The 24,269-nt window shown below is 41.4% G+C and overlaps 3 protein-coding genes across 9 annotated transcripts in view; all 3 read right to left on the bottom strand.

Annotated features, from left to right (window-relative positions):
* myh10 (myosin, heavy chain 10, non-muscle) overlaps positions 1-10,290 on the bottom strand; it is a 44,305-nt gene extending 34,015 nt beyond the window's left edge. For all 3 annotated transcript variants that reach the window (XM_019862072.1, XM_019862074.1, XM_019862073.1), the window contains exons 1-3: positions 10,145-10,290; positions 7,647-8,031; positions 3,334-3,490 (exon numbers count right to left, since the gene is read on the bottom strand). In XM_019862072.1, the coding sequence (XP_019717631.1) occupies positions 3,334-3,490; positions 7,647-7,991 (502 nt within the window). In that variant the 5' untranslated portion in view covers positions 7,992-8,031; positions 10,145-10,290. The remainder of the gene's footprint in view (positions 1-3,333; positions 3,491-7,646; positions 8,032-10,144) is intronic.
* Positions 10,291-10,999: 709 nt separating this feature from the next.
* LOC109511535 (solute carrier family 22 member 7-like) lies at positions 11,000-15,858 on the bottom strand. Of its 4 annotated transcripts, none has more exons than XM_019862701.1 (10): positions 15,324-15,858; positions 15,150-15,253; positions 14,824-14,978; positions 13,998-14,166; positions 13,660-13,783; positions 13,438-13,547; positions 12,033-12,247; positions 11,846-11,954; positions 11,255-11,461; positions 11,000-11,179 (listed from the first exon to the last, which is right to left on the bottom strand). In XM_019862701.1, exons 1-10 carry the CDS (start codon positions 15,705-15,707, stop codon positions 11,140-11,142), a joined length of 1,617 nt encoding a protein of 538 aa, XP_019718260.1. In that variant the 5' UTR covers positions 15,708-15,858; the 3' UTR covers positions 11,000-11,139. The 4 variants fall into 4 exon arrangements, with proteins under 4 accessions (XP_019718260.1, XP_019718258.1, XP_019718257.1 ...); XM_019862699.1 differs by having other exon boundaries at positions 11,000-11,196; positions 15,324-15,772; XM_019862698.1 differs by having other exon boundaries at positions 11,000-11,176; positions 15,324-15,772.
* Positions 15,859-17,134: 1,276 nt separating this feature from the next.
* LOC109510967 (solute carrier family 22 member 7-like) lies at positions 17,135-20,824 on the bottom strand. Of its 2 annotated transcripts, XM_019861686.1 has the most exons (10): positions 20,392-20,824; positions 19,912-20,015; positions 19,677-19,831; positions 19,421-19,589; positions 19,223-19,346; positions 19,031-19,140; positions 18,414-18,628; positions 18,222-18,330; positions 17,934-18,140; positions 17,135-17,279 (listed from the first exon to the last, which is right to left on the bottom strand). In XM_019861686.1, exons 1-10 carry the CDS (start codon positions 20,761-20,763, stop codon positions 17,249-17,251), a joined length of 1,596 nt encoding a protein of 531 aa, XP_019717245.1. In that variant the 5' UTR covers positions 20,764-20,824; the 3' UTR covers positions 17,135-17,248. The 2 variants fall into 2 exon arrangements, with proteins under 2 accessions (XP_019717245.1, XP_019717246.1); XM_019861687.1 differs by lacking the exon at positions 17,135-17,279 and having other exon boundaries at positions 18,068-18,136.
* Positions 20,825-24,269: the final 3,445 nt, after the last annotated feature.

Genomic DNA, 24,269 nt, shown 5'->3' with positions numbered 1-24,269 from the left:
ATTTTACCATTCAGAACACAAAAGTAGCTACCCATTACTTCTGTTCCAGCTTTTTTGGAGTAACAGCACCCTAGTTGAATGGGTTAATATCAGTCACTGGTCTCGCGCTAATTCTGTATGTGTGTATTCTGCATGTGGTGAATCTGAGAAATTTCCTGGACGTTGTGTGTGTTATTGTGTACCAAAGGTAAAGCTTTTAGGTTCTTGGTTCAAAGGGACATGAGAGCTGTTACTGTGTCCAGGAATTGCAACCAGGTGGAGCAAAGCCGTATTCTTGGTGTATGCTCTGTTATTATAAACATTCCCAAGCATTTTATCAGACATTCTTGGCTGTGCGAGTTACATCATACATTGTTCAGTATCATGAAGAATCTGTCTCGGAATGGATGCCATGAGGCTACACATTTGGAAAGCACACACTGATCTAAGATAGAGGCTGATGGAAATCAACCAAAGACTCTTATTTGACACCAGTGGGACGCAAGGAGGGAGAGTTTCTCACTGAAACAAAGACCCACTATCCCTTCCTGGGACCCTTCAAGAGGTGCTTGTGCTCACTGCCAACCCATAACTGCTGACAGGATATCTTTCAACATGCTTTTATTCTTCATAAAGCACTTCCGGAGTCCAGAATGACTCATATAGTGATATCATATCAAGAGGAAAAAAATCAGGACGTTAATCAACAACAGATGTGCATTAAGTTTTACTGGTCTGCTTACACACTATTTGTGTTTGGTAAGAGGCCATTAAACAGCACATCAGAGCGTTGGTGGGCGAAACAACTATGTACAGTAGAGGTAATTAACGGATGCCTGTGAGACTCAGACACCCGTTAGCCAACAACAGGACGTCATCATTTGTTAACGGCTCCAAATGTTAGGCATTGATGCAACCGACGCTTCAGTCTGAGCACAATCAAACGAATTAATTCCAAAACAAACATCCTGGCATGACAACTGAAACTGACAATTTCTGACTTCTGTACTGTGACAATCCCATTACGCAAGTCACAATGGCAACATGTCAATAGTATTACACACTCGGCACGGATTATAAAACGTTTTGGCTTTTAATGGCTTTCTGACCATCTTCATCAACACACTTGCGTTTTACTATCAAACTGGATAATCGCTAATATCAGTCAGGTTGCTGAAGATGCTTTGGGCCACCCCTCAGAGCAGCAGCTGGCATCCACTAATCTCCAACCTACAAACCTCTTTTTCTAAGCACAACACTGTTCACTCCAATATGAACACAGCAGTAAAATGAGTAAGAATGGTGGTGCTCGGCAGCGTTTCTCTCGTTCCACCCATTATGAAGCAGGACATTTGTTCAGGTTGTGTATTAATGTTGAGAGGATAATTTCTTTGCGCCTGTTGAGAATCCGGTATTAACAGGCGGTCATAGAACAAACATTTGGTGTCATCGCATATGAAAGCAAATCCTAATCCAAGAATTAAGATGCCGAAACCGGATGCCTCCTGAGCGCAAAAGCAAGCCTTAGTGGTAAAAATTAAATATGCTGACCTAATGCTGCCACAATGATGTGAAATAATTATAAATGTCTGTTTCTTAGAGGGTGTTTCCCCTTCAGTGCTACTAGCGCCGGTTTTAACCGTCTCTAAACTTACCTGTAGCAGACTTTATGTTAGTCATTGTGTGACGCCACAAACCTGAGCCAATTCTAAGTGACTGATTCGTAAATTAGCGCCTCCCTGCTCACCGCCATATCTAGAGTGTAAAGAGGGCACATCAGTAGGCCATGGAAGCCATTAAGAAGGAAAAACAAACCACTAACATTTTGGGGGGGAAGAAAAAAAAAATCTATCCGACCTTAAAAACAACTCATTGATTAAAGGGCAAGATTTATGTTAAATTAGTCAAATGACAACATGTTGCTTAGACTGCTGATATGTAATGTTAAGGAACAGGCAAGAAAGTAGTAAAAATAGGTCATGCTGTTTTGCTTTGACATGCTGTGAAGCCTGAAAGGGGTGACAGGGCTGTCCAGTTTTGTCACCAGCATCACTTGTAAGCCATCTCCGTCGCACAAAGGCCTAACTGTCAAGCACAATGGGGTCACCCTCTGTGTTCTTGACGGTCTGAGCCCAGTCGGTCACTGTTCACTCAGAGAGTTGGGAAGTTTGGCAACTACAAGGGCGCTTGAAAATGTAATTCAGTGTAAAGGACTCCAGTCACAAGGGATACAATCAATCAAGCTATTTTAAGGTGGTCAGAGTCACCATGAAACATAAAAGATTTAAACTAAATAACAGCAGTCTTGGGGTCCAGCTGCATAGTCCATATAACCACTCCAAAGCACAGGTCAACCTGATAAGTCATGCCGACGTCAGATCACACGATTGTAACACAATTGTAAGTCGACAGACCTGTCGTAGATAAAGCTACAGTCTTGGAGCCTATTTTGAGTTGTCTTGATGCGTCGTAGGCCGCGTAGTGTTAAATACTCAACAAGTGGCCGTGAGGTGTCTGGGACGCTTCACAAACACGATGACGAAAAAGCCTGGCTTGTCAGAATTTTTGTTTATCTTGCCGCCTAGTCTGACACGTCCTATGTGGTCCTTTGATTGGTTCGTCAGCATTGACCAACAGGTAAGACAGTGCTCCCCTACTTCTGACGAGAGAACTGGACATGGCGCACACAATCACAGTACAGTACACAGTACAGTATTTAAACAGTGACTTGAACAAAAAGTGTAATATTGGAAAGTATACGAAGCATTTCAACTGATAGTGCTTTCTGGACAATCCCATCCAGAAACGTGTCCATAGTTTCTCTCGCTCTTATTATTATTTTTTTTTCTCACAAGCATTATGTCTCCGTCAACATGACTTTGACAGCTGCTGGTCCCGCATCCCTAAGGGACCTGCGCTGATCGATTGAATCTTGTTGGAAGCATGCAAGATTGGGTGCGGTCCGGTCAGTGACGTACTTGTGTACTAGTGTGACATCTCGATCGGTCTAAGACACAGATATTTATCTAGTAGTCCGACAGCGCAACCGTCATGAACGACAAAAAAGTTGTGTCGTTTGAGAAAGCCATTCATTACATGCATGCATATGCTAAGAAGCTAACATACCAGCAACCATTAATCATGAGAAAGAGACATTCCCAGTTCTTTATAAAAACTATAAACTCATTTTAGTACAATGACTGTGACATCATCTGAAGTTACGATCACATCCAGTGCGGGTACATCAAATCTTGGCAGCAGATGGTGTATTTGATCAAATACGGTCCTATTGTACAATACAGACCCTTTTCGATCGAGGTCGTTTGTGATGGAAATGGACAGCAGCCGACTTACCTTGTAGCATGCATCTGTAAGCAGACTCTGAGATGGCGTAGATGTGAGGGGGCATCTCGTGCCTCTTTTTGCCCCGGTACATTTCCACGATGTTCTCCGAGTAGATGGGGAGGTTTTTGTAGGGATTTATGACGACACAGAAGAGGCCAGAGTATGTCTAGTAAAAGAAACACAAAGGAAACATAGTCAATCTAAATGCAATTCCACTGGCCGTTTGAGTTCACCTTATATTTATTTGCGATAGCTTTTATGTTAACATAGGCCGCTGAGGAACAAACTGTGTAGATGGGGAACATGCTTTAGGTTTCTTTCATGAATTGTGGCAATTCTCCCCGAATATCTATTAATGAGTGACTGAAATCAGATAGTGAGCCTGATGCGGTAATCCGCAGCTGGTGCGCCGACATAATGTGAACAGACATCCAATTGCAGACAAAGCGGCCTGAGCAGGGTTAATCTCTGAACACCCCATTAAGTCAAGAGTGCATGACGCTGACCAGTAGACACTAGCGGCCCAGGATTAAGGCTTTTTCAATCGCATATCAATGACTGGGATCAAAGGTCTTGATTCAAGAGACCCCCCACGCCACCCCCCCAAAAAAATCCTCATTTGACAATATGTAGTTAATTTAATCTCTGAACTGTGAGTCATAGCAATATAAGCAGACAAATAAATAATGCTGCAGGGCAAATTTGCACTTTAACTAATCATACTAATATTCAAACCCTTTTTAGCTGGAATCGACTAACTTCTAGACAAATTATGTGCCACAGTAACCTCTCATGGACCCCTGACAGTGGGCACAGAGCCAGACAGACGGATCACTGCAACCGACCCAGCATGGTCCACGGGCAGCAGGGAGACAGGAATGACTCAGCTGGCTGCCCTTGACAGTGGACCCCCAGGGGGTATTTTGTGGGATTAGCGTCCCTCTTAGGGCAAGAGGTTGGCTGCCGAGACGGGCAGCTATGACAGGACACCAGCCAGTAAGCTTTCATCTTTTTTTTTGGTTTGTTTGTCCAGCTATATTATACTGAAATTCAGTTCAATACTATTAATACTATTTTAAGACCCTTTAGACGCAATGCACATTTCAGTTCACAAATTGTGGTAAAGAGGGAGCAATTCTGATACAGTTTAAATGGCCCTCAGTACTTCGAGAAATGTACATATAAATGTTTGTGAAGCGAAAAAATGCTGAGAAAGTTTTTCTCAATGGGCAAGGACGGACCATTTCTCCTGTGTCCTCACTTGCTGACTGCTAAAGACATGCAAAACAGGTTAAGGCATGCTTTTACCCATTTCATTGAAATAAATCCACCTACGCAACAGCGCAGGAGATGCAAATAGTTCTCATTTTGCCCTGAATCTCAAGAATCCCAATGCTGCTTTCAGTGTGAAATTGAACTGCTTCGAATAATTTTCTGATTTCAATTCGGACAGCTTGTCAAAATTGTTAGTACAGGATTTTGTCTTGGACAGGTCACACAATATCAAGTACCTAAGAAGCTTGACGCTCTGAATGCAATGGATGGCCAAAAAAAGAAATCAACTGTGGAATTCCAAATGTGCCAAAGTGAACAGTTTGTGTGTCGCATTGTGTAATCCCAACAGTCAGCTAAAGTGTCTCTGAAAAACCTCAAACTGAGCAAAGAAAGAAATAGCTTCTTGAACACAATCTGTTCTTGAGGGGTTGATTTCTACCCCACATGCATATTGTATTCCTATTATGCATAAAGCTTTAAAATGTTTATACACGATCTAATAAATATGTAGTTGCTACTTCACATCTACAAGCAAGGGATTATTGCCATGTTCTCCCCCAAAAAATCTGAAGTCGTTCAATCTCTCATACACATTGCAACATCAATGCCGGATAAAGATAAGCGTGCACGTGGACCAGCTTGCATTCAATAATGCATCAGAGTGGCATCAATAAAACAGACTTGCACTGAACCTTCTTGGACAGCTGCAATGATGCTCAAAAGCAGGGCAGCTCTGATGCCCGACAGGGGCACCACCCAAACAGGCTTCATGGGAAAAAAAAAATAAAATCACATGAATGCCTTGGGAATGCTTTGGAATATATTCACTGACAATGAACAGCTCTTCTACCAAGTTTACACAACATATTAGAACACAAGAGCATCAAGGTGGGCTGGATGACGGCTCGCTGACACAAATGACTCAATCAACCTCGATGCTCGACTGAGTTTATTTTCATTTCTCCTAAGGCTGCTATGAAATATCCAAACAATCATTAAAAAAAAAATCACGTGTGCTGGTTTGCATGCCATGTTTACTTTGCATGTGTGCAGAACATTTTGTGCCTGTGCCCCTAAAACTTTAAGCTAGGGGCTTCTGTGTTACTAAACCCTGTGGGTGCACATAATTTTCGATAATTTCATGAGCCCGTGAGGCGAGTATCTAATATGATTGATCTTATTAGCCTCGCAGGGTTAATAAAGAGAACTTTACCGGGTGTGCTGTAAATTTTCGGCTGCCGTCGTGATGCGCGTGCCGAAGTGGGGAACTGTCTGTGTGTGCGAGTGTGTGGCTGATTTGAGTGTGACTCAGCAAAGGTTCCGACAGTCGATGGATACGTCTGGAGTCAATTCCTCTTCCATTAACAGAATACTCTCTTTGTACGAAGACAAACTGTGCTTGACATGGACTTCTCTTAATTTTATGAACAAGTAAACATGATGTTGAACCTGCAAATGCTTGCTAACACACGATTATTTTTAACATCCGGTAGATTTGCTATCTCATGCAGTCACAATAGTGCAGGGAAAATAAATGTGATACCTCTGTTAGAGTCTCAGGTGGTCGGGCCCACGAGCTCCGAGCCCCGGACTATTCCAGGCATGCATGTCACTAAGTGGTTCATAATCACTTGGACAGGTAATGTAGGACATGATGATGGTATGCCTACTGAGAGGGAAGTCATAAGAGCCCTTTGAAGAGTCGGGAATATTATTTTGTAAGAAATGTACCCTTGGGCCCAGTGTTATTTAAAAGAAGAAATAAAAGAACCTTGTAGAGTAGAAGCGCTAACTTGAAGTGTTGAATTGAAGGCTGAATTTGAGTGTTTTCTCACCCTTGTAATCAGTCAGCAAAGGCCCGAAAGAAAATTGTTATCTAAATGTTATGTTTGGCAACGGAGGTTCCACTCGATAAGGTTTTTGTTGCTCTGAGGGGAGTTGATACATCTAACTTTGAAATGAGAGTTCCCCCACATCATGCTTCTGAGAAAATTCAAAGAAAAACACAGTGAGGGAGTGATTCAGCAAAGATGTAGGCATTCGTGAAATCAGAAGAGTGGGAGTTGTTATCTGGGTGCATTGAGGCCTCTTCTTGAGATTTGCCATCTTCAGTAAAAAGTAGGGACACACAGACACCGATACCAGTATACAGTGTTGTAAAAGCTCTCAGATACCATACGCGTCAATACCAAATCAACAACGTAGGGTAGGAGAGAGAAATTAGCCATGGGTGGGCATATAGTTTGAAGACATGGATGACAACACTTTTAGGAAAATTGCAAATCACGCTCTGCAAAATGGATGATGAACTCCTCAAGCACAGAGGAAGGAGCAGTGATGGCAAGTACACAGATTTGCCTACCCCGCTACCTGCACCAGTCATGCACATTGTAGTGGGTGGTGTTTCTTTGATGCTCCAAAAAGATGAAAATTAGGTGTTCATATTTTGTTTTACCATGTAATTTTCTCAGAACAGCTTCCGATAATTGTTATGAATCCAAACTGTGATCAATGCTGCCTTTAAAAAGTGAAATTTTGCAGACGGAAACATACTTTTTATTTGTTGAACTTGTTTGCAGTTGTTTGTGTGTTGTGGAGACTCCATGTATGTCCAGCAGCTTCATTGTAATTTGAAGGGCCCAAGCAACATGTATTTTTTGACGCTGTTGCAGATTCCAATATTGGGGGGGTCCGATATCCGATTAATCAACTGATGCTCCAAAAAGATGAAAATTAGGTGTTCATATTCATATCCGATTATTTAAAAATTACTGATAAAAATTCATAAAATAACTTATTTGTGAAGTCATTATTATATTTGTTTTATGTTGTAAATGTGTCCATCTGTATTAAAAAAAAAAAAAAAAGAAGAAAATATTTATTATTTGGAAATGCGCATCCCGAATCAAAAGCATTTTTTTCTGTGTTCAAATACATTTTTAGTGTGTTTAAGTTAAGTTCAAATGTCTCAATCACAGCTCTTCACCTTTTGCACCGTTCACTGTAAAAGAATACATTGCTACACACCACAAGACAAAACTACTCACATAAATGAGGCCCGAGTAATAGCGGTCCTTGAGGTTGTGTAGTACAGAGGCTTCGTTGAGGCATGTAAGCTCTGCCATGTCCTCCACCTTACTGAACTTGGGTGGGTTCATCTTCTGGATGTCATCCTTGTTGACCGACGCCCTCTTCCCATTCTCCGCCAGCTCCACGACCACCTCATCGCCGCGCTCCTCGCGCACACTGGCCGCCTCAAAGCCGTGGCGCTCAGACGGGATCCATACTAGTCTCTTGGCGGTCCAGTCGGCCTGCGAAGCTGGGTTGTAGACCACAGCGCGGTCCACAAAAAGGTACCGCTCCGGGTCCTCTTGCCCACTCCTCTGCGACATTTCCGGCAGCTACCAGAAGCAGTACTCCTCGCTTGGCCACCTGCAGCCGAGATAACAAAGTATTAGAGTTATACATGTTTTGTGGCGTTCATTCATGCGAGAAAGCGCAAAAATGACTCAACAACCCTGAGGGAGAACATTCCAATATTTGGTCACAGAAGCTCTTGTGAATATTTTTTTTAATGGCTGGATGAAGGACCCCCACTGTAAAACTGAAAATAGCAAATCCTAGGACTAAATGACACAAATGTAATCATTCTGCTTCACTTACAATATTCCTCATACATATTTAAGTCTGTGTGGACATCATGCCCACACAGATCTTGAAGGCCTTCCACCTCCATCTCAGCCCACATGCACTGTAACATAACCATTGCAAATCACTCATGGAAACCTCGACTCCAGAGGAAAAATCATTTGTGATTCAGGCTGGAGCTCACGATTATTTCACTTTTTTCATGGGATAATCTTTTTTGAGAATAATCTTTTAGATACATCAGACAATCAGACCCTTTGCTGACTTTTATTGGAAGGGAGGAAATTTTGGCCCATTTATTAATGTTCAGTACCAGTCAAAAGTTTGGAAACACGACCTAATTCAGTTTTTTTTTTTTTTTTTTTTAATGAATTACTTTAAATTGTCCAGAATTGTAGATGACTATTTAGGACATTGATATTAGAAAGAAATTGAATTATTTGGTAAACAAAAAATGTCGATCAAAACCGAATATGATTTATAATTTCGATTCTTCAAATTAGGCACTTTTTACCCAGATAAAGCTTTACACATTTTGGGGTTTCTTTATAATGCGGATGATGCTTTAAGGGATTAAGGGCTCTAATACAAGAGTTGTTTGAAATATTCTGCCATTACATTGTGGAAAAGGGCTCGTTATGACTGCCTTGAGAAGGAAGAACCTCTCCGGGCAGCGAGCCTGTTAGTCATGTGGGACAAGATTGACTGACGAATGCTGGGAGATGTCGAACCCACAAGCAGGTCCCATGCTTGAATCCAGCAGGCGCCTGTGGGACACGAATGTGGGTCAGGTCACAGAATAATAGTGGGGAGGGGACTCAGTGTGGCTGCTGTGGGTCACTGCATGCCCTTAGCCCTAGTTTGTATGCCCCAAGGCAACACCAGAAATAAAAAAAATACTAAGAAAGTGTTAGGACAAAAGAGGCACCTAAGTTTTGTTCATATTCGTTCGTGTTGATGCGTAGTGAGTGGCGTAGTGAGTGACATCAGGAGTGAGTGGGGATGGACCAGTTCATTTATTCACATTGTCTTTAATCAGATTGTATTATAAAATTCAGTGATGCATTTAGATGCATTTAGCCGAGGGTCGGGGGGGTGAATTATCGAACAAATAAAATTTATAAGTCAAGGTATAACAAGGTACAGTGGACGTCACATGACCGTTGTTCCGCAATAATTTTGTGGGGTGGAGTGGGAGACTAACCCCGTCGTTGAAAACGCATCTTGGAAGTTTATCAGCGTTTTTTTGTTGTTGTTGTTTTTTTTTTGTTTGTTTGTTTTTTTTGTTTGTTTTTTAGATTGGGGGGGTTAAATTTCGCCCTCAATGCATTTCAACGGGCGTCATTTGTACGCGGATTTCTCCTATTCGCGGGCTCGTATTTGTAAAATGCTGCAACTTGCTAATCAGCTAGCTTTCAATTGCAGTGCTTCAAAAGATGACCCGACCTCACGAACTAACTTGTCACACACACTGTACGTGCACTTTTTATATTCCCTCTGTACCTATATGAACATAAACAAGCGACTCAACAAGACGAGCGGTTTTAACTTGGTGGAAATCTGACTTTTTTTAGAGCGCCTTGTGATCCAATCATGGGTGTGGGCGGCTCAAGAGACATCTGGGTGGAGATAAACGTAAAGCGGACAATGACCGCACCGTTCCAAACCTTGACTGCAAACAAACATCCTTTATTCCACATAACTACATCGAGGGAAAGATTACTCTAAGCCGTATGGTTGAAAGGTAGCCACGCCGGCTAGCATTCGGTCCTCCATCATTGAAAAGTCACGAGCACAATAATCCGCTAGCTACAGTAAACGCACAGCCCTACTAGCCACGACAAGGCTTGAGAAAACGATGGAAAAAACACATTTAGGGCCATCTTGTCGCACGTACCACACGAGCAGGTGAAGCAAATCCTCCTGTGGAGTTTTCCAGTATCCGCGTGGAAATACAATGCGAGCTAAAAAGAGTCCCTTCTTTATTGCCCGCTCTCTCTCTCATCAGTGGTACTCCACCATCCGGCACCCGCCTCTCAACCAAACGCCTGCCGCCTCCAAGGTGGATGGCACATCGGTGACGCCTCCACCGCAAATCTGCAATTTTATTGGCTCACAGGAGTGTCATACTCATCTGTGATTGGCTCTAAGAGATTTCCATCTCCACCAAAAGCGGCACTGCGGTCTGGTGGTGGATGCTGTTGCCGATGCTGGTTTACATATCCAAGCACTACTTCATGCTGCATAGCTTTTTTAATTGTCTGTTTTATTTTGTTTCGACTCCTTGAATTGGACTGTGACAGAATGCACATGGAATATACCGTATTACTGGTATTTATATGAAACATTTCACCAATTCAGCCTTTATTTTGTGATGACATTAAATGAAAATCGCTTGCCAATATGTTTATATTATGTTAGTGGTGTAAAACTACAATATACAGTATTATACCCATCACTTAACCAAATAGGAAAGTTTTGCAGGTTTCGGTTTCAGTCATAAATGTTTCAACGGCTCTCTCTGGTGGACATTAAGTTACATTGCATGTAGAAGTGGCTCCTCGGTGAGCGATTTACTCAGTGCGTCGTCATTTATGGTAATTATTTTGACTCCCTGAATCAATGTATTTGTCACAGAAAATTGTGCAAGTTCCAACAGGACAACTAAATATAAACATTTATTCAGATGAATTAAACTAAGAACTAACTCTGGTCCCGAGCGCAAATACAGATTGGGGAACCATACGACCGATTTGTTTTTCGGAATCTTTATTGACTCATATAGCACACCATACAGTTGTCAGCGTAACCCTGTGCCGTGTGATCTGCGGAGTTATCAAAGAGAATTGTTCTTCAGGTGTTTTCTTAGGTGTTTCGTAGCAATTGCAAAAATTATGGTGGAGCATTCGTGGTAGATGTGGAGGCTAGTCTTCTGAAACATAAAGGACACTTTATTTGTCATTTACTCAACCCCAACTATGATCGTAATATTTCCACACGTAATTACTTGCTCTGTTCCACATCTTCAATTGTCTCCGGGAGGCGGGTGTTATTTGTTTCAGGAAGGAGGATCGTCAACAACCCAACACCGGAAGCCATCATGGAAAATAGGAGTCTTGGTAAACCAACCCACACTTCCTCAAGAAGAGCCACCAGCGGCGATACTGCCACACCAAGACGGGCGAGGAAAGAACAGAAGCCAAAACCATTTTGTCTGTGACAACACATAAGAACCCACAACTTTCAGTCACTCCTTCAACTTGCACTCATGGAATTCTCATAACAGTTAATGTTCTTAAAACATGAGTTACTGGTGTACCTTAAAAATAAGAGAATAACAATGCAACAGTTTTCCCATAATTTTTACCATTTTTTTAATCAGTGGTGCAAATACACTTTTCTAGATTATTATTTTTTTTGGGGGGGGGGGGCGATTCCGAATCCACCCTTGTTTCTTTTCTCTCGCTCACATTGAAGTCATTTTTTTGGGTCGCAAGTCAAAGCCCCCCCCCCCCCAAAAAAAAAACCTGACCCTGAAAAACTCACAAGTCGGGGCACTCGTAAGTCAAGACACCACTATATATTGTGTTTTACTGACCTCAATACTGTCGGATACAATTCTGTTGTGTACAAATACAAAACAGTAAAAGCTGCTTCTGAAAACATCTTGCCTATCGCGGCCACTGCTGTCCGAAATGCTGCCATATCTGAAAAGAAGACATCCAGGAAGCATTTTTCTCAGCCCACTGAAAAGCTCTTTCCCCTTTCGCACCTTCGTCACTTACCAGGCGGGATAATCACGTTGCAAAACAAACACAATCCAGTCAAAAGAAGTCCACCACTCTGATTAAACTTTCGGCCAAATTTGTTAATTGAAAAAAGGCAGAAAATTTTGGCGGGAACTTCACTGAAGCCGTACATCAACTGTGTGACAAAAATGTTTAAGCCGAATCCAGAGACATTCAAGCTGATGCCGTAGTAACTGCAAGCTACTCCAAACCTATGAACAGAAGAACAGATTGATTCCCAATGGTAAAATTACAATACAGTGGAATCTCCAAAGTCGAAGACTTAACAATCTGGACTTTGATTCAAAAATATTCATGCACATGATGCCTCTAAGTCACAAAAACTTCAGAATCCAAACTGCCATCGTGTATGATGTTACGAGACCTCCCTCAGCAGGAAACTTGACCTTAATTTGAAGAATTAACTCTGGAGACGTTTGCTTTTTGTTTGGCTTTTTGTAACCTTATAACAAGGGGAATAATGTGAGTATTTACTGTGAGTCGCAATTTTTTTCCAAAGTTACATCTACACTGGCGCATTGATTGATTGAACATTTTATTGAACATGCAATAACAGACTGACATTGATGCAGCATATCAATTCACGGAAAGGTTTTTCTTGTTAGTTTAAAATAATTTACTTTAATTTACAGGATCCAGCGCCATACCCTGACCAACAGCAGAACCCAGGATGTTTTTTATTCACTTTGGTCCCATTTTAAACTGGCCTCATCCTAACCAGCGCTAAGCTAGCTTGTCCACCAGGTCCAACTTTGCTAACTTCCTTTTTGTTTGCTGCTAGAACGGTGTGAGAGGTCAACAGCGAGGCGTTGCTACACAACCTCGCTGGGCTTTATTGAGTGATTGCTGAACAGTTGAATTTAATGCTCATTTCCACACACAAACAGCTAATTCCCGGCGTCAGCTCCATCGTGTCACATACATAGCTTTCACGCATGTGCGCGCCCCATGTAGATATGTCACATGTGCAGGGACGTGAGTGGCATCCAAACATTTCTTTCTGACGAGAACTCGCTCTGTCCTGTTTTGACTCGAATCCGAAAATTCAGATTTGGCATTTGTTTTCAAGGGCCAATTCCCATCTCAATTCGAGTCACCACCGAATCGTGCGCAGCCCTAGTTCACAGGCTTTCCGTTTAACCATAATGAGAGCTAGTAGTATAAAAAATGGATGGCTGGATATTAGTTTAGTAGTTAGTGTCTGTGGCCAAAAATATGTCTCACATTAAGAACAAATTGAAGCTGGCCGGGCCTCCGTCCTGAAAGCGTGCGACCTCAGAGGTTCCACTGTACTAAACCACACCAACTTGTATCCACGCTATGTGTTAAAAGGGACAAAAAAAAGTCCAGCATGACAAAGTTTTTGTTATATGAGCCATACCACACAGTGCCAGCAATTGCGGTCAGTCTCCTCAATTTCGGCGTTCTCACCAGATCCAACAAGGAATATTTCTTGTTTTCATTTTCTAGCGCAGTTATTTTTAACAAATCCTGTGGGAGGTGGAAGAGGAAAAACAATAGTCCTTTAAAGACATTAATGTTAAAAAAAAACAAAAAAACAAAACTGTCAGTCTTGACAAAATTTGCTGACAAGAGTTTGCACCTCAGGTTTTAGGTCATCCATAAACTGCTTTCTGCCGTTTACCTTGGCACACTTGCTTAAGTAAAAATATGCAGGGTGAATTTTTCCCTGGCTTACCAGCCATCTGGCAGACTCTGGAATCCACCTGTATAGACAGCACAAGCACATAAATTAATCATCAATCGCAACTAGATGGTTCCGGTTCTAAGACAACCAGAATCATGCAGTTGCAGTCGATTAAACACCCTGACAATGGAATGACCTGGATGAATGAGAATATTTACAGACATCATCAATGGAGGTCTTTACAATGTTAAAGTTTGTTCAAAAGAAAGAATCACTTGATACTATTTCCTTACCACCAATAAATGAGTGCTGGCAAGAGCGGGCTGGTTGATGTAGCCATCAGGTACCTCCAGTCATTTACTAAATAGGCGAGAGCGCCAAGCAGCACACCGCCAAAACTCCAGTCCATGCTTAATAAAATGAGCAGAGAAGACCGATGCTTGATGTCCGCCCATTCGATAGCTAGGATAAAAGATCATAATTACATCGCTTAAGGGACATTCACACATCACCATCTAACGTACAGTATGTTCAGGACAGACAAAAGGACACATTCTTGGTGGGTAGGTAGTCATGTTTAGTCAGCGTTTCCCAGTATTGTGTGTAAAATCTGGGACTGAAGTCAGAGTTGATGATGTGTTTTTGCAGGAAGCCATGACTTATTCTATTGTGTCAATGACAAGTTCGTGGGCGCCAAATACGGGCTAACTTTCGGACTAGTGAAGGAGAATTGGATAATTATATATGGAGCCTCTAAAGTGACAAGGCAAGAACAAAAAAAAAATGCTTGGGCGCACCAGAAATTGGTTTTCAATATCACATGAAGGTTTTTTATGAGTGCACAGGTTTTATTGTGCGGACCAGAAAATCTTCTCGTGACCATAACGAACGTTTTGATGCTCACAAGAAAGCTTTCTGGGTCATTACCTTTCTGATGCGCATGAGAAAATGTTCTGGTGATCGTGAGCAAACGTTTAGTGTGCACCAGAAACTTTTGCATGGCCCCTAGAAATGTTCTTGTGCTCACCAAAAAAAACTTTCTGATGTAGTAATGGGCCCAAAAGTACAAAATAAGCCTTTGTACCTAAACTGATGAGTTGCATGCAGGTTAGAACTCACACAGAACCACGCTGACTATGCTGACTCCGGAAGCTCCAAAGCCAGTCAAGAACCGCATGACTGCTAACATGACATAACTACTTGACAAAGCACTTGCGAATCCAAAAATTGAGGTGATCAGATAAGACACCAACAGCATGATTTTTCTGCCAAATCTGCCAGAAAAAAAAAAAACAAAACATGGAATTAAAAGAGAGACTAAGTCATGTTTATCAACAGTTTGGACTTTGGGAATCTTCCTTTCATATCGATATCTGTTAATTTTAATAGCTCAGGTACAAATTCAATCAAAAGTGCAAACAGAAATATACATGAATCATGAGGACCTGTCACTGAGATGGCCAATGACTGCCGCTCCAAACATGACGCCCAAGAAGAAAATAGTGGCTGTGGATTTGTTCAGTCTCTTTCGCTCACAAACCAGATCCCACTGAAGAGCCAAACACTAGAAAAGTAAGCATTTATCTGATGATTTATAGAGAAATTCAGCGGCAACTCACCTCTGTGGCCAGAGTAGACTTCATGATGGACGTATCATACACCCATCCATTCTGACAATGTACAGTCGGTAACATGGTAGTGTTGGAGGAATTCAGCAACAGATGATATTGAGGCTCTGCAAACATCTGACAAGAACTAAAGCTCCCATCTTCCTCGACTGGAATACTGACAATGAGCTTTTCCTCACTGGAAAGATCCCTAAAAACATCCCCTTCATCAAAAGCACTGATGTTGCAATGGTGAGAAGGAATAAATGCAGCGAAATTATTCTGCAGAAAGTGAAAAGGCAAAATCAGACGAGGAATCACCAACATTAGCATTATCCTCCATTGAAACCGCCCGAAGCCGTTCACTTCTGCTAACAGGTCATCAAACTTCATCATGAACGTAAGAGTGGCAATGTGGAGCGAGGCACAAGGAAAACAGGAAAAATCTTGGAGCCCAAAATAATGGACAGTTACGATGGGGGGAGGGAAATCTGTAACAGCATGGTGACATATTGAGAACAGTCTTATTTTGCAAGATATATCAACACAATTTGGCAAGTCAAGTATTTTGAGAATAAATGAGTTGCCAGTCGGGGGCTGGCTACTTTGCTGCAATTATACATTACAAGATCATGCTTGCTGGTTTGAGCTGTTGCTAACCGACGTGTGCTTTGAACCAAAAATGTAATTATTGACTTGAGAAAGAGCCTTCCTTCCGTTATTATTGACCAGCCAGTTGAATCTGTCTTGGGATCACAGCTGATTTACTTAATTATATGAGTATGGTGAGTCGGGCAAACTATTTCCTTCTCGCTGTCCTTCAAACCAAGCAATAAACTCAATGTTGACAAATCAAACTGGCTGGGTATGAATATTTTGCTTGTCAGATCAATTATTTGATTTTTTTTTTTAACCCTTTCATGCACCAATAATGATAACCTGTCACCTGATAACATGATAAACTGTTCACTGTAGTAACCGCTGTCCCTGAGACGGTCAATGTTTTTTTAAAACTGCGGCATGATGGCCTTGGACAGAGGTGCCCAAGTCTGATCCTCGAGAGCTCCTATCCCATCTGTTTTAGATATTTCCCTCCTCCAGTACGCTTGATCAGCTCATCAGCAAGCTTGCCTATTTGAATCAGGTGTGTTGGAGGCGTCCTCATAGTCAAAAGTCGGCGCTACACATTACCTCTAATGTTTGTACATCTTTGCATGTTATAAACATTTTTTTGATGCAACTCAACTACTACCGGACTCTAACAAACTGTCTTTTTAAAAAAAAATAGTCTTTTCTCTTTTGTTTTAGAATATTCTTAAATGCTTTTTTACGTTGTATATTCTTTGTCAAAGTGAAGGAAAACAAGAAAAAAAAAATCTTGAACAGAAAACAGATTAAGGGTATCCATAAATTCTTTTTCCAATAAAAAAAAAAAAAAAAAAAAGCATTAAAAAAGGTCTTAGATTAGATATGTTTATCAGATATTTCTGTCATTGGTCATCAAGGTTTTTAATCCCACTAAAAAAGGCACAATGTGTTTCGTGGTTTACTGAAAATTTAAAAAAAAAACTATTAAGTATGTAAAATATCCACTGTGTGCGTGTCTGTCAATTTGTCTGGGGCATAAAAAAAATTATGATGACAAGGACAGTGTCGGATAAAAGCAGGAGTAGACAAACAAATTTAAAAAAACAAAAAAAAAACTTCTACTGCTCAGTTTGCAATAATTTTCACAGATTTGTCAATTGATTTGCTTTTGGAACAATTACGTTGAACTGTAAAGAGACTATGGACACGTTATCGCCGCCAAATGAACACTGGAGTTTTTGCATATTCAAACTTTATTGTCAAACACTTTTGCAGCTCCAAGAGTCTTTGCCTTCTTGTGCAAGCTGAATATGACATGGCCAGGCTACACCACAGTTTTTTTTTCTTCATTAGATCGTCTTCCCACTGGTTATTTTTTCCCTGTAACGTATACAAAATGTAGGTTAGTCTTTTCATGCAAGAAAGATTCCGTTCAGACAAGTATATGAATGCCATTTTCTAAAATCAGTGAATGATTCGATACATTTTCTACTGCACAGTACTTCCTGCGCTCATCATACTACTTTGCAGTTTGAGAAGCTTGTTTTTCCACTTTTAAGATTCTACAGTGGGAAACTGTGAAGCCCATCCAGCACTACACATATCAGTCGCGATGCTACATGCTAAAAAACAACAATGGAAGGGGGAAACGGTCTTCTGTTTCCTTTTCAACATGCGTCTGTTATGCTAAATTTCCCGAAAGAAGCAAAAAGTCGACTAGAGACTATGGTGTGTATAATACAGCAATGTCCGGGTACTAACACACAGCAACAGGGGATGCTAGGATTAGCATGTGTGTGCGTGTTTGTATATCTTTTTTTTTTTTTTGGGAGGGGGGGGGGTGATTTCTAATTCTAAATTCAAACGTTATAATGGTGGACCCATGCGGTATCAGCTCGGCATGCTAGGAACCCCGCCTGACCAGTCTCTCAAAAATAGCGCCAGGCTTTGTTAATAGAAAAAGCGGTGAAAGTGTGTTAAGCCAAGCCAAGCTGAGCATGCAGTCAAGTGTCACAAGGCGTTATACCACTTTACCTGGGTTTGTCAATATCCTCTATGAACTCGGGCATTCTGGTATTTCGTGTTTCGGTTAGGAGTAATGCCACTAAACCGGAAAGGATCGCCATTCCACAGTAAATCATAGGGGGTAGGAGATGCCACACATCTTCAAGAAGCATGATCAGCGGAGATATGGACACGGCCAACCGCGCCACAAAGGAAGTGTAGCCTACACCATTCTGTCTGGATGATAAAAGAGGTTCGTGTAATGCAGCACCAGATTGGAAGAGTACAAATGGTTAACTAAGTTTGTTACTGACTAACCGTATGACAGTGGGATACAGTTCAATTGTGAAGAAGAATATGACTGTGAACGATGCTTCCGACATGGATTTTCCAAGTACTCCGACAATCGTACGAATGATCCACTTCTCTGGGGGACGGTTAAAGATTAAACCAGAAGATACATTGTATGTAAAATTGTACCCTTGACTCACAAAGAAATGAATCAGAAACCTTTTGAGACAAACATGTTGATGAAAAGGCAGAGACCGGTCGACAGCAAAGTCCCTGCCTGAACCAGCCTTCTCCCAATATTTTCCAATAAGAAATAAAGGCCAATCTTCATTGGCATTTCGATTGATGTAAATAGAAAGTGAGTGAGGTACAGGTTTAATCCAAAGCCGGTGATATTCAGGGTTATCCCATAGTAAGTGAATGCAACCCCAAACCTGAAAGAGGAAAGAAAAAATATTAAACAGTCCACACTAAATCTTGAACGCATCAAAAAAATTTCTTCCTTACATGTTCATACAATTTCATGCATTTGTAAATAAAAATACTTAAAGACTTTTGTGTGTTAAATCAGACATTGATAATTTGGAAGCTGGCTCTGTCCAGAGTTCAGAAATGTACATCACCTCTCCTTGAACGCTCACTATTTAACACATTGTATTTCATTTGTGATTCCAGGAATGTAAACCTAACAGTCTTAATATTTCAACGAAGCCGCAACCTTTGCGCTCCGGCCCCAGCAATTGGTGTTCAGATTTCCCTGCTATATCAAAGAAATGCTCAAAAAAGTACTTAAGGAGAAATTTACCAATCACCCGGTCTCTAAAACTTCGACTTACCATACAATCCCAAGGCATACGCCAAGTTTCCTTAAGGTTGCCGTTTTGAAAAGATCAATAAAAGTGTACTTCTTGTCAGTGGTGTCCGCGTCGACAGATTCCAGTAATGTCTGCAAAGCAACGACACAAACGATTGCATCATGGTCACCTCTACGCTGACTGAAGCAAAGTAAAACCATGGACAAAAAGTACCCTTGGCGTAATGGTGGCCATGCACTTGCATCTGTTGTTCATTTCTGCACACTGATTAATGTAATAGTGGGCGTCATCAAACTTCCCATTAGCCACAAGCCATCTGCCAGACTCCGGAAGCCACCTGAACATCACAAACATGGTGTCACCTCCAAAGTTTTTGGAGGCACATTAGCAGGCCTGATGATCTTTGAATACCTCCAAGCAACCAGGGCCAAAATCAGGGGCGAGGTCACGGCCAGAATGAGGAGCCTCCACTCGTTTACCATGTATGCCATTGCAACCAGGATGCAGCTTCCGAGTGACCAATCAATGCTGAAGATTAAACCAAAGAGAGTCCTCTGTTCTGCACCCAACCACTCTAAATCTGGGAAGATGACGCTCCGTAAGACTGAATAGTCAGCCAATGGGGGGACAACATTTAGCCGTCAAGAAAAATTGCGGCTTTACATACTCAGAACAATAGAGACGATACTTATTGCAGAAATAGACATCCCAGTGAAAAAACGCATAACTCCAAACATGACATAGGACGTGGAGAGTGCGCTTAGAACGGCAAATGTCATGGTTGTCAGATAGGACACCAAGAGCAGCCGCCGCCTGCCAAACCTGGTCAGAAAAAAAAGAAGCGTTCTCTTTATTTACTGTAATATTGTTTCCATTACACAAAAGAGTTGAGTTCATTCTACCTGTCACTCAGATATCCAAACAAAGGCGCTCCTAACATAACACCAATGAAGAAGATGGTGGCCGTTGCTTTGTTCATACCTTTCCTGCTGCACACCAGATCCCACTGCGAAGAAACAAAAATGTGTAAACGCAACACATCAATTGGACATCCGACGTGCTTGTGCTTCCCGTAGGGCCGAAAACAACGCTGCTATTTTCTTGTTTCTTACCCCCTTCGACCGATGGCAGGTGCCTGAGCGTCCAGAAGCGCAGCGAAAAAAAGCAAGTTTGCTCTCATGAAGTAGCAATCGGAATACCATTAATACAGCTAATCACCATGGTATTGCTATTACCATTACAATTACTATTGATTGTAGACGCAATTTGTTTTCCCTCGATCCTATCTCATGCTCTCTGCCTTCTGTCCTTCTAGTCTATTAATACGACATCGATGACAAAAACTGACTTCACTTGAAAGACTGAACTTAAAATGAACTTACCTCAGTTGCCAATGTTGATTTAAAGTCACTTTTGTCATACACCCATCCGTTTTGACACTGTACAATCGATGACTCCTCACTGATGTTCAGCAGGTGTGGATGTCGAGGCTTGGAAAACATCAGACAGGAGCTCAGACTGCCGTCCATCTCTGTCGGAATACCTATAGACAGCTTCTGTTGCAAAGTTAAATTCGAGATGTTGAAGTTATCCAATGTGCTGATATCGCAGTGGTGAGAGGGAACCCCCGCCATGAAGTTATTCAGCAGAAAGTGACAAGGCACTGTAATTCGAGATATGACCTGGATTAAGATCAACCTAATTTGGAATTTCCCAACGCCACCAATTTCTGAAAGTATGTTGTCAAATTTCATTTTTGATAACTTCCACAGTCACAGAGATGAGCTTCATAGAAGAAGTAAAGTGTGCTCTGCCCTGAGCAAGGTAAAATGTATCATTGTGGTGTTAATAATTACAAATGCCCTTAACCATGTGTTTTTTCTACATTTCAGTGATGTGTGGTTGGTGCAGGCCGACTTCACTGTTATGTCACGTAACCTCAACTCAACTTTATTCATAGAACACGTAACCATCGCTGCATACAAAGTGCTGTATGTGGAGTAAAAATCTGAAATCCAAAAACAAAGACAGTTAAAACAATAAATTACCCACATAAAAAACAGCAAACGCCATAAAAGACAAAATCAATGCCTACTCCCATGCTGAGACAAAATCCACTGAATAAAAATGTGTTTTAAGAAAGTTGTAGAAACGGAGAAAGTGTCCTTTTTGGTCAGTGAGACATAGATCTGATTTTCACCCGCATAGCAGTGAAAGGAAATACCATGCTTTCTTAAGATGAGACCCAAGGGGCAGCAAATAAAATAAAAAAACAACAGGGGGCCCATTATTGAACCATGTGGAACACCATACGACAGAGCAGGACTCAGACCAGCCAAGGTTAAAAAAAAGGTTCTGTCTGCCAAATAGGATCTAAACCTTATACAGCGCTACCACTACTGTCGATCTGCTGCTGCAAACGAGCCTACAGAATACTGCAGTCCACTGTATCAAACGCTGCATGCTGGTCCAAAATAAAATACCTCAAACATAGTATCCCTATATTTCTGAGTGGCGTAATCCATAGAGAGCTCAAATCAGGATTAATATCTTCTAATTTGTGATTTGTAGACAAGGATTTATTTCACATCGATGTAGGGACATCCAGTCAAAGAGAGCAAACATTGAGTGTAAAGAAGTGATTTTATGCACACCCCTTAACAGTAAGACTATTAAAAAGTCCAATCTTTCATTATGATATAAAGAAGTCTACATATGCTGTCGTCAAGGGCATGATTTTCCCTTACGGGAGCCATGTGAGATGCTAACTCAGCTGTGTCCAAGGGAGCATCGACACCTCTTCTTGCTCTTTAAATAGAGTAGAGAAGGAGCAAAGCGGCACTCCAGCTGGTCAGTGGGTGACCCAGACATCCGTAATTCGCTCTAATTTGTCTCTTTTGTGCCTGGATCCTAAATTTCCATCTTGGGCCCGAACACAAGAAGGAAATAAAGAGTACAGAGCTGGATGCCAACGTATGAGAGACAAGGAGTAATTTCATGGACGAGAAAGGAACTATGAATAATTGTAAGTAGCAATTTGGTCATTGACTTATCTTGGTGGACCGGAATGGTGCTGCAAGGTAACGCTGTGTAAAAATGTACTTGATTTATTTCCATCCTCATATACCAAAAATGTCATAGTTTGCAATGGGTTATGATGTATTTGGTTGCTTATGATGAATTTATAAATACACGTATATACTGAGTGCATATACGTACCGTACGTGACAGTACATACACATGCACATACGGTATTTTGTGTAGCAAACCTATATAACGAAACTGATTTCGTGTTGTGGGTTTATGTTCTAATGCTCGATTGGCTAGCAACATCATCTAAGGGTATTATTATTTTCAGTTTTAAATTTTGTTTTCTCCTACATGAAAGACTATGCTTGTTTGCTTAAAATCATGCTGCTATGTATTTCTAAACTAATCTGTCTGAGTGTTGTGTTGTGTTGTGTTTTGCGATATTCATTGACACTATCTCTTAACCACGGAGAACAAAATTAAACCTTGAGCAGGCTTCCTCTTGGGAACCCCCAACTCCGCAAAGAGTTTGGTATATGTCCGTCAGCGACAATTTTTACTGAATCCTGCTCGCACATACTTCAACGTCACATCACCTCGTTGGTTGAGGTAATACCATGGAAACATCTAACCCGCGAGAGGTCAATCCTAAAGGGAGGTCCTGCCTTGGAGCCAGGGATCACAAATGTTTTCAAAGATGCCTACTTCCTGTTGCTAAGGAGACGGGCAATCACGGCAAATGTAATGCCTTACTTGGAAGCAGAAATTCTTGCTGCACCAAACAAAGTCTTGAGTGGTAAAATGATGTGGAACCAAGTGTGAAGTGAAGAGAGTGGGACACGTAAGAGACTGTCTAACTATGGAGTAGCCTCATGCTGTGAGTACAAACAGTCTTATTTTAAATGGCAACGCAAACAAATCTTCATACAAAACAGCTGCGAGGAAACAAACTAATGATTCAGTGTTAAAGTTGAAACTTTGTTCAGTTTTCACATTTCTGAAAACCCGAGTCTGCCAATTCAGTGCTCATAAAACATTTGCCAAATGTCTTGGCAGAATTTTACCCTGAACCATGGAGTAGTGAAAGCCGTACATCCTTACGATTCTTCACCAAAATCATCACCGAGCCCTACGATGTGACTCATTTTTGTTCTACTACCCCTGTCGATACATTTTGACTGACATGTGATTAGGCTCAGCCCCCCCAAAATAACCACTACTATGATACCACCTTGTGGCAAAGGCCTGAATATGTCATGACCATTAACTAGCTTCTGTGCATGAAGCCAATGTCTCTGGTGACATTTTTTTTTAATTCAGCAAAAATTATTGTATTATTTGTAAATCCTCATCCTAGTATAATAGTAAATATCATATGATATTATTTTCTTTTGATTTTATTATGCATTTTATAACACCGCTGACAAATTTTTAAAAATGGCTTTAGTTATGGGAGTATACCATTTCTTCATCATACCAAACATATACGGTACTCCAGTCTGTCAGACATAAATGGAAATGTTGCTGCAGCCGCACTTGTTAAGGTGACAGCAACCCTCCCTTTATAAACAGGGGAACTTGGAGAACATCCATCCAATTGATTTTCTTGTGCAGTTGGACGGGACGGCTGTTTCCCCCATGATATTACATACCATTCCATTTAGAGCTTGAATGAAACTGCGTCAGCAAAGTTGCACTCCCTGCTAGACCTGTGACTTAGCGATTACTTAAGTAGAAATCTAATGCTGGAATAATTTAATTCTGGGAATGAAAAGCATAAATACAATTTAACCCTTTCAGGGACAGCAGTTTACTACAGTGGACAGCTTATCGGGTTATCAGGTTAGAGGGTGCACGAAAGGGTTAAACCACTGATTGTCTTCTCTCTTAGGTATCATTGGTGACGCTCAGGACTTTGTAAGTGAATCAGAAATGGAACCAGAAGCTGAGGACCCAGAGAACATGGATCTTTCAGGCCCTTTCCTGGGTTCCCATGGTTCACAAGAATGTGGTATCCCCGACTCCCCAGCAGAGTCCTGTGATGAAGTTGAGTTCAGTGATGTAGAGAGAAGCTTGGACACACGGGGCTTTTCTTTTCCCAAGTCTGACGCGGAGTACCCAGAATTTTTACAATCACGAAACTCAAATCTGGTTCTTGAGCGACGGTCCATGTATGATTTGAGCGGGGGTGAGGAGGAAGATTCAAACCGAGAGGAGGACGTTTACCCTA

This window comes from Hippocampus comes, unplaced genomic scaffold (genome assembly GCF_001891065.2).
Source record: "Hippocampus comes isolate QL1 unplaced genomic scaffold, H_comes_QL1_v1.1 scaffold7, whole genome shotgun sequence".
NCBI classification, from domain to species: domain Eukaryota; kingdom Metazoa; phylum Chordata; class Actinopteri; order Syngnathiformes; family Syngnathidae; genus Hippocampus; species Hippocampus comes.
Note: the sequence above shows the minus strand (reverse complement) of the source record. Positions and strands in the feature narration are given on the sequence as shown.

Bases quoted from the DNA above. Each gene is read 5' to 3' on its own strand.
- LOC109511535 (XM_019862701.1), bottom strand. From the start codon at position 15,707: ATGATGAAGTTTGATGACCTGTTAGCAGAAGTGAACGGCTTCGGGCGG. The intron at 13,548-13,659 runs GTGCAAACTCTT...CACCTCCCACAG, and splicing joins TGGATGACCTAAAACCTGAG to GATTTGTTAAAAATAACTGC. The intron at 11,180-11,254 runs GTAATTACGTGT...TTTATGTTTCAG, and splicing joins GAAGATGTGGAACAGAGCAA to AAGACTAGCCTCCACATCTA.
- LOC109510967 (XM_019861686.1), bottom strand. From the start codon at position 20,763: ATGAAATTTGACAACATACTTTCAGAAATTGGTGGCGTTGGGAAATTC. The intron at 19,590-19,676 runs GTATGTAAAGCC...TCATCTTCCCAG, and splicing joins TATCGTCTCTATTGTTCTGA to ATTTAGAGTGGTTGGGTGCA. The intron at 18,331-18,413 runs GTTTCTGATTCA...ACCGTCCCCCAG, and splicing joins CAACATGTTTGTCTCAAAAG to AGAAGTGGATCATTCGTACG.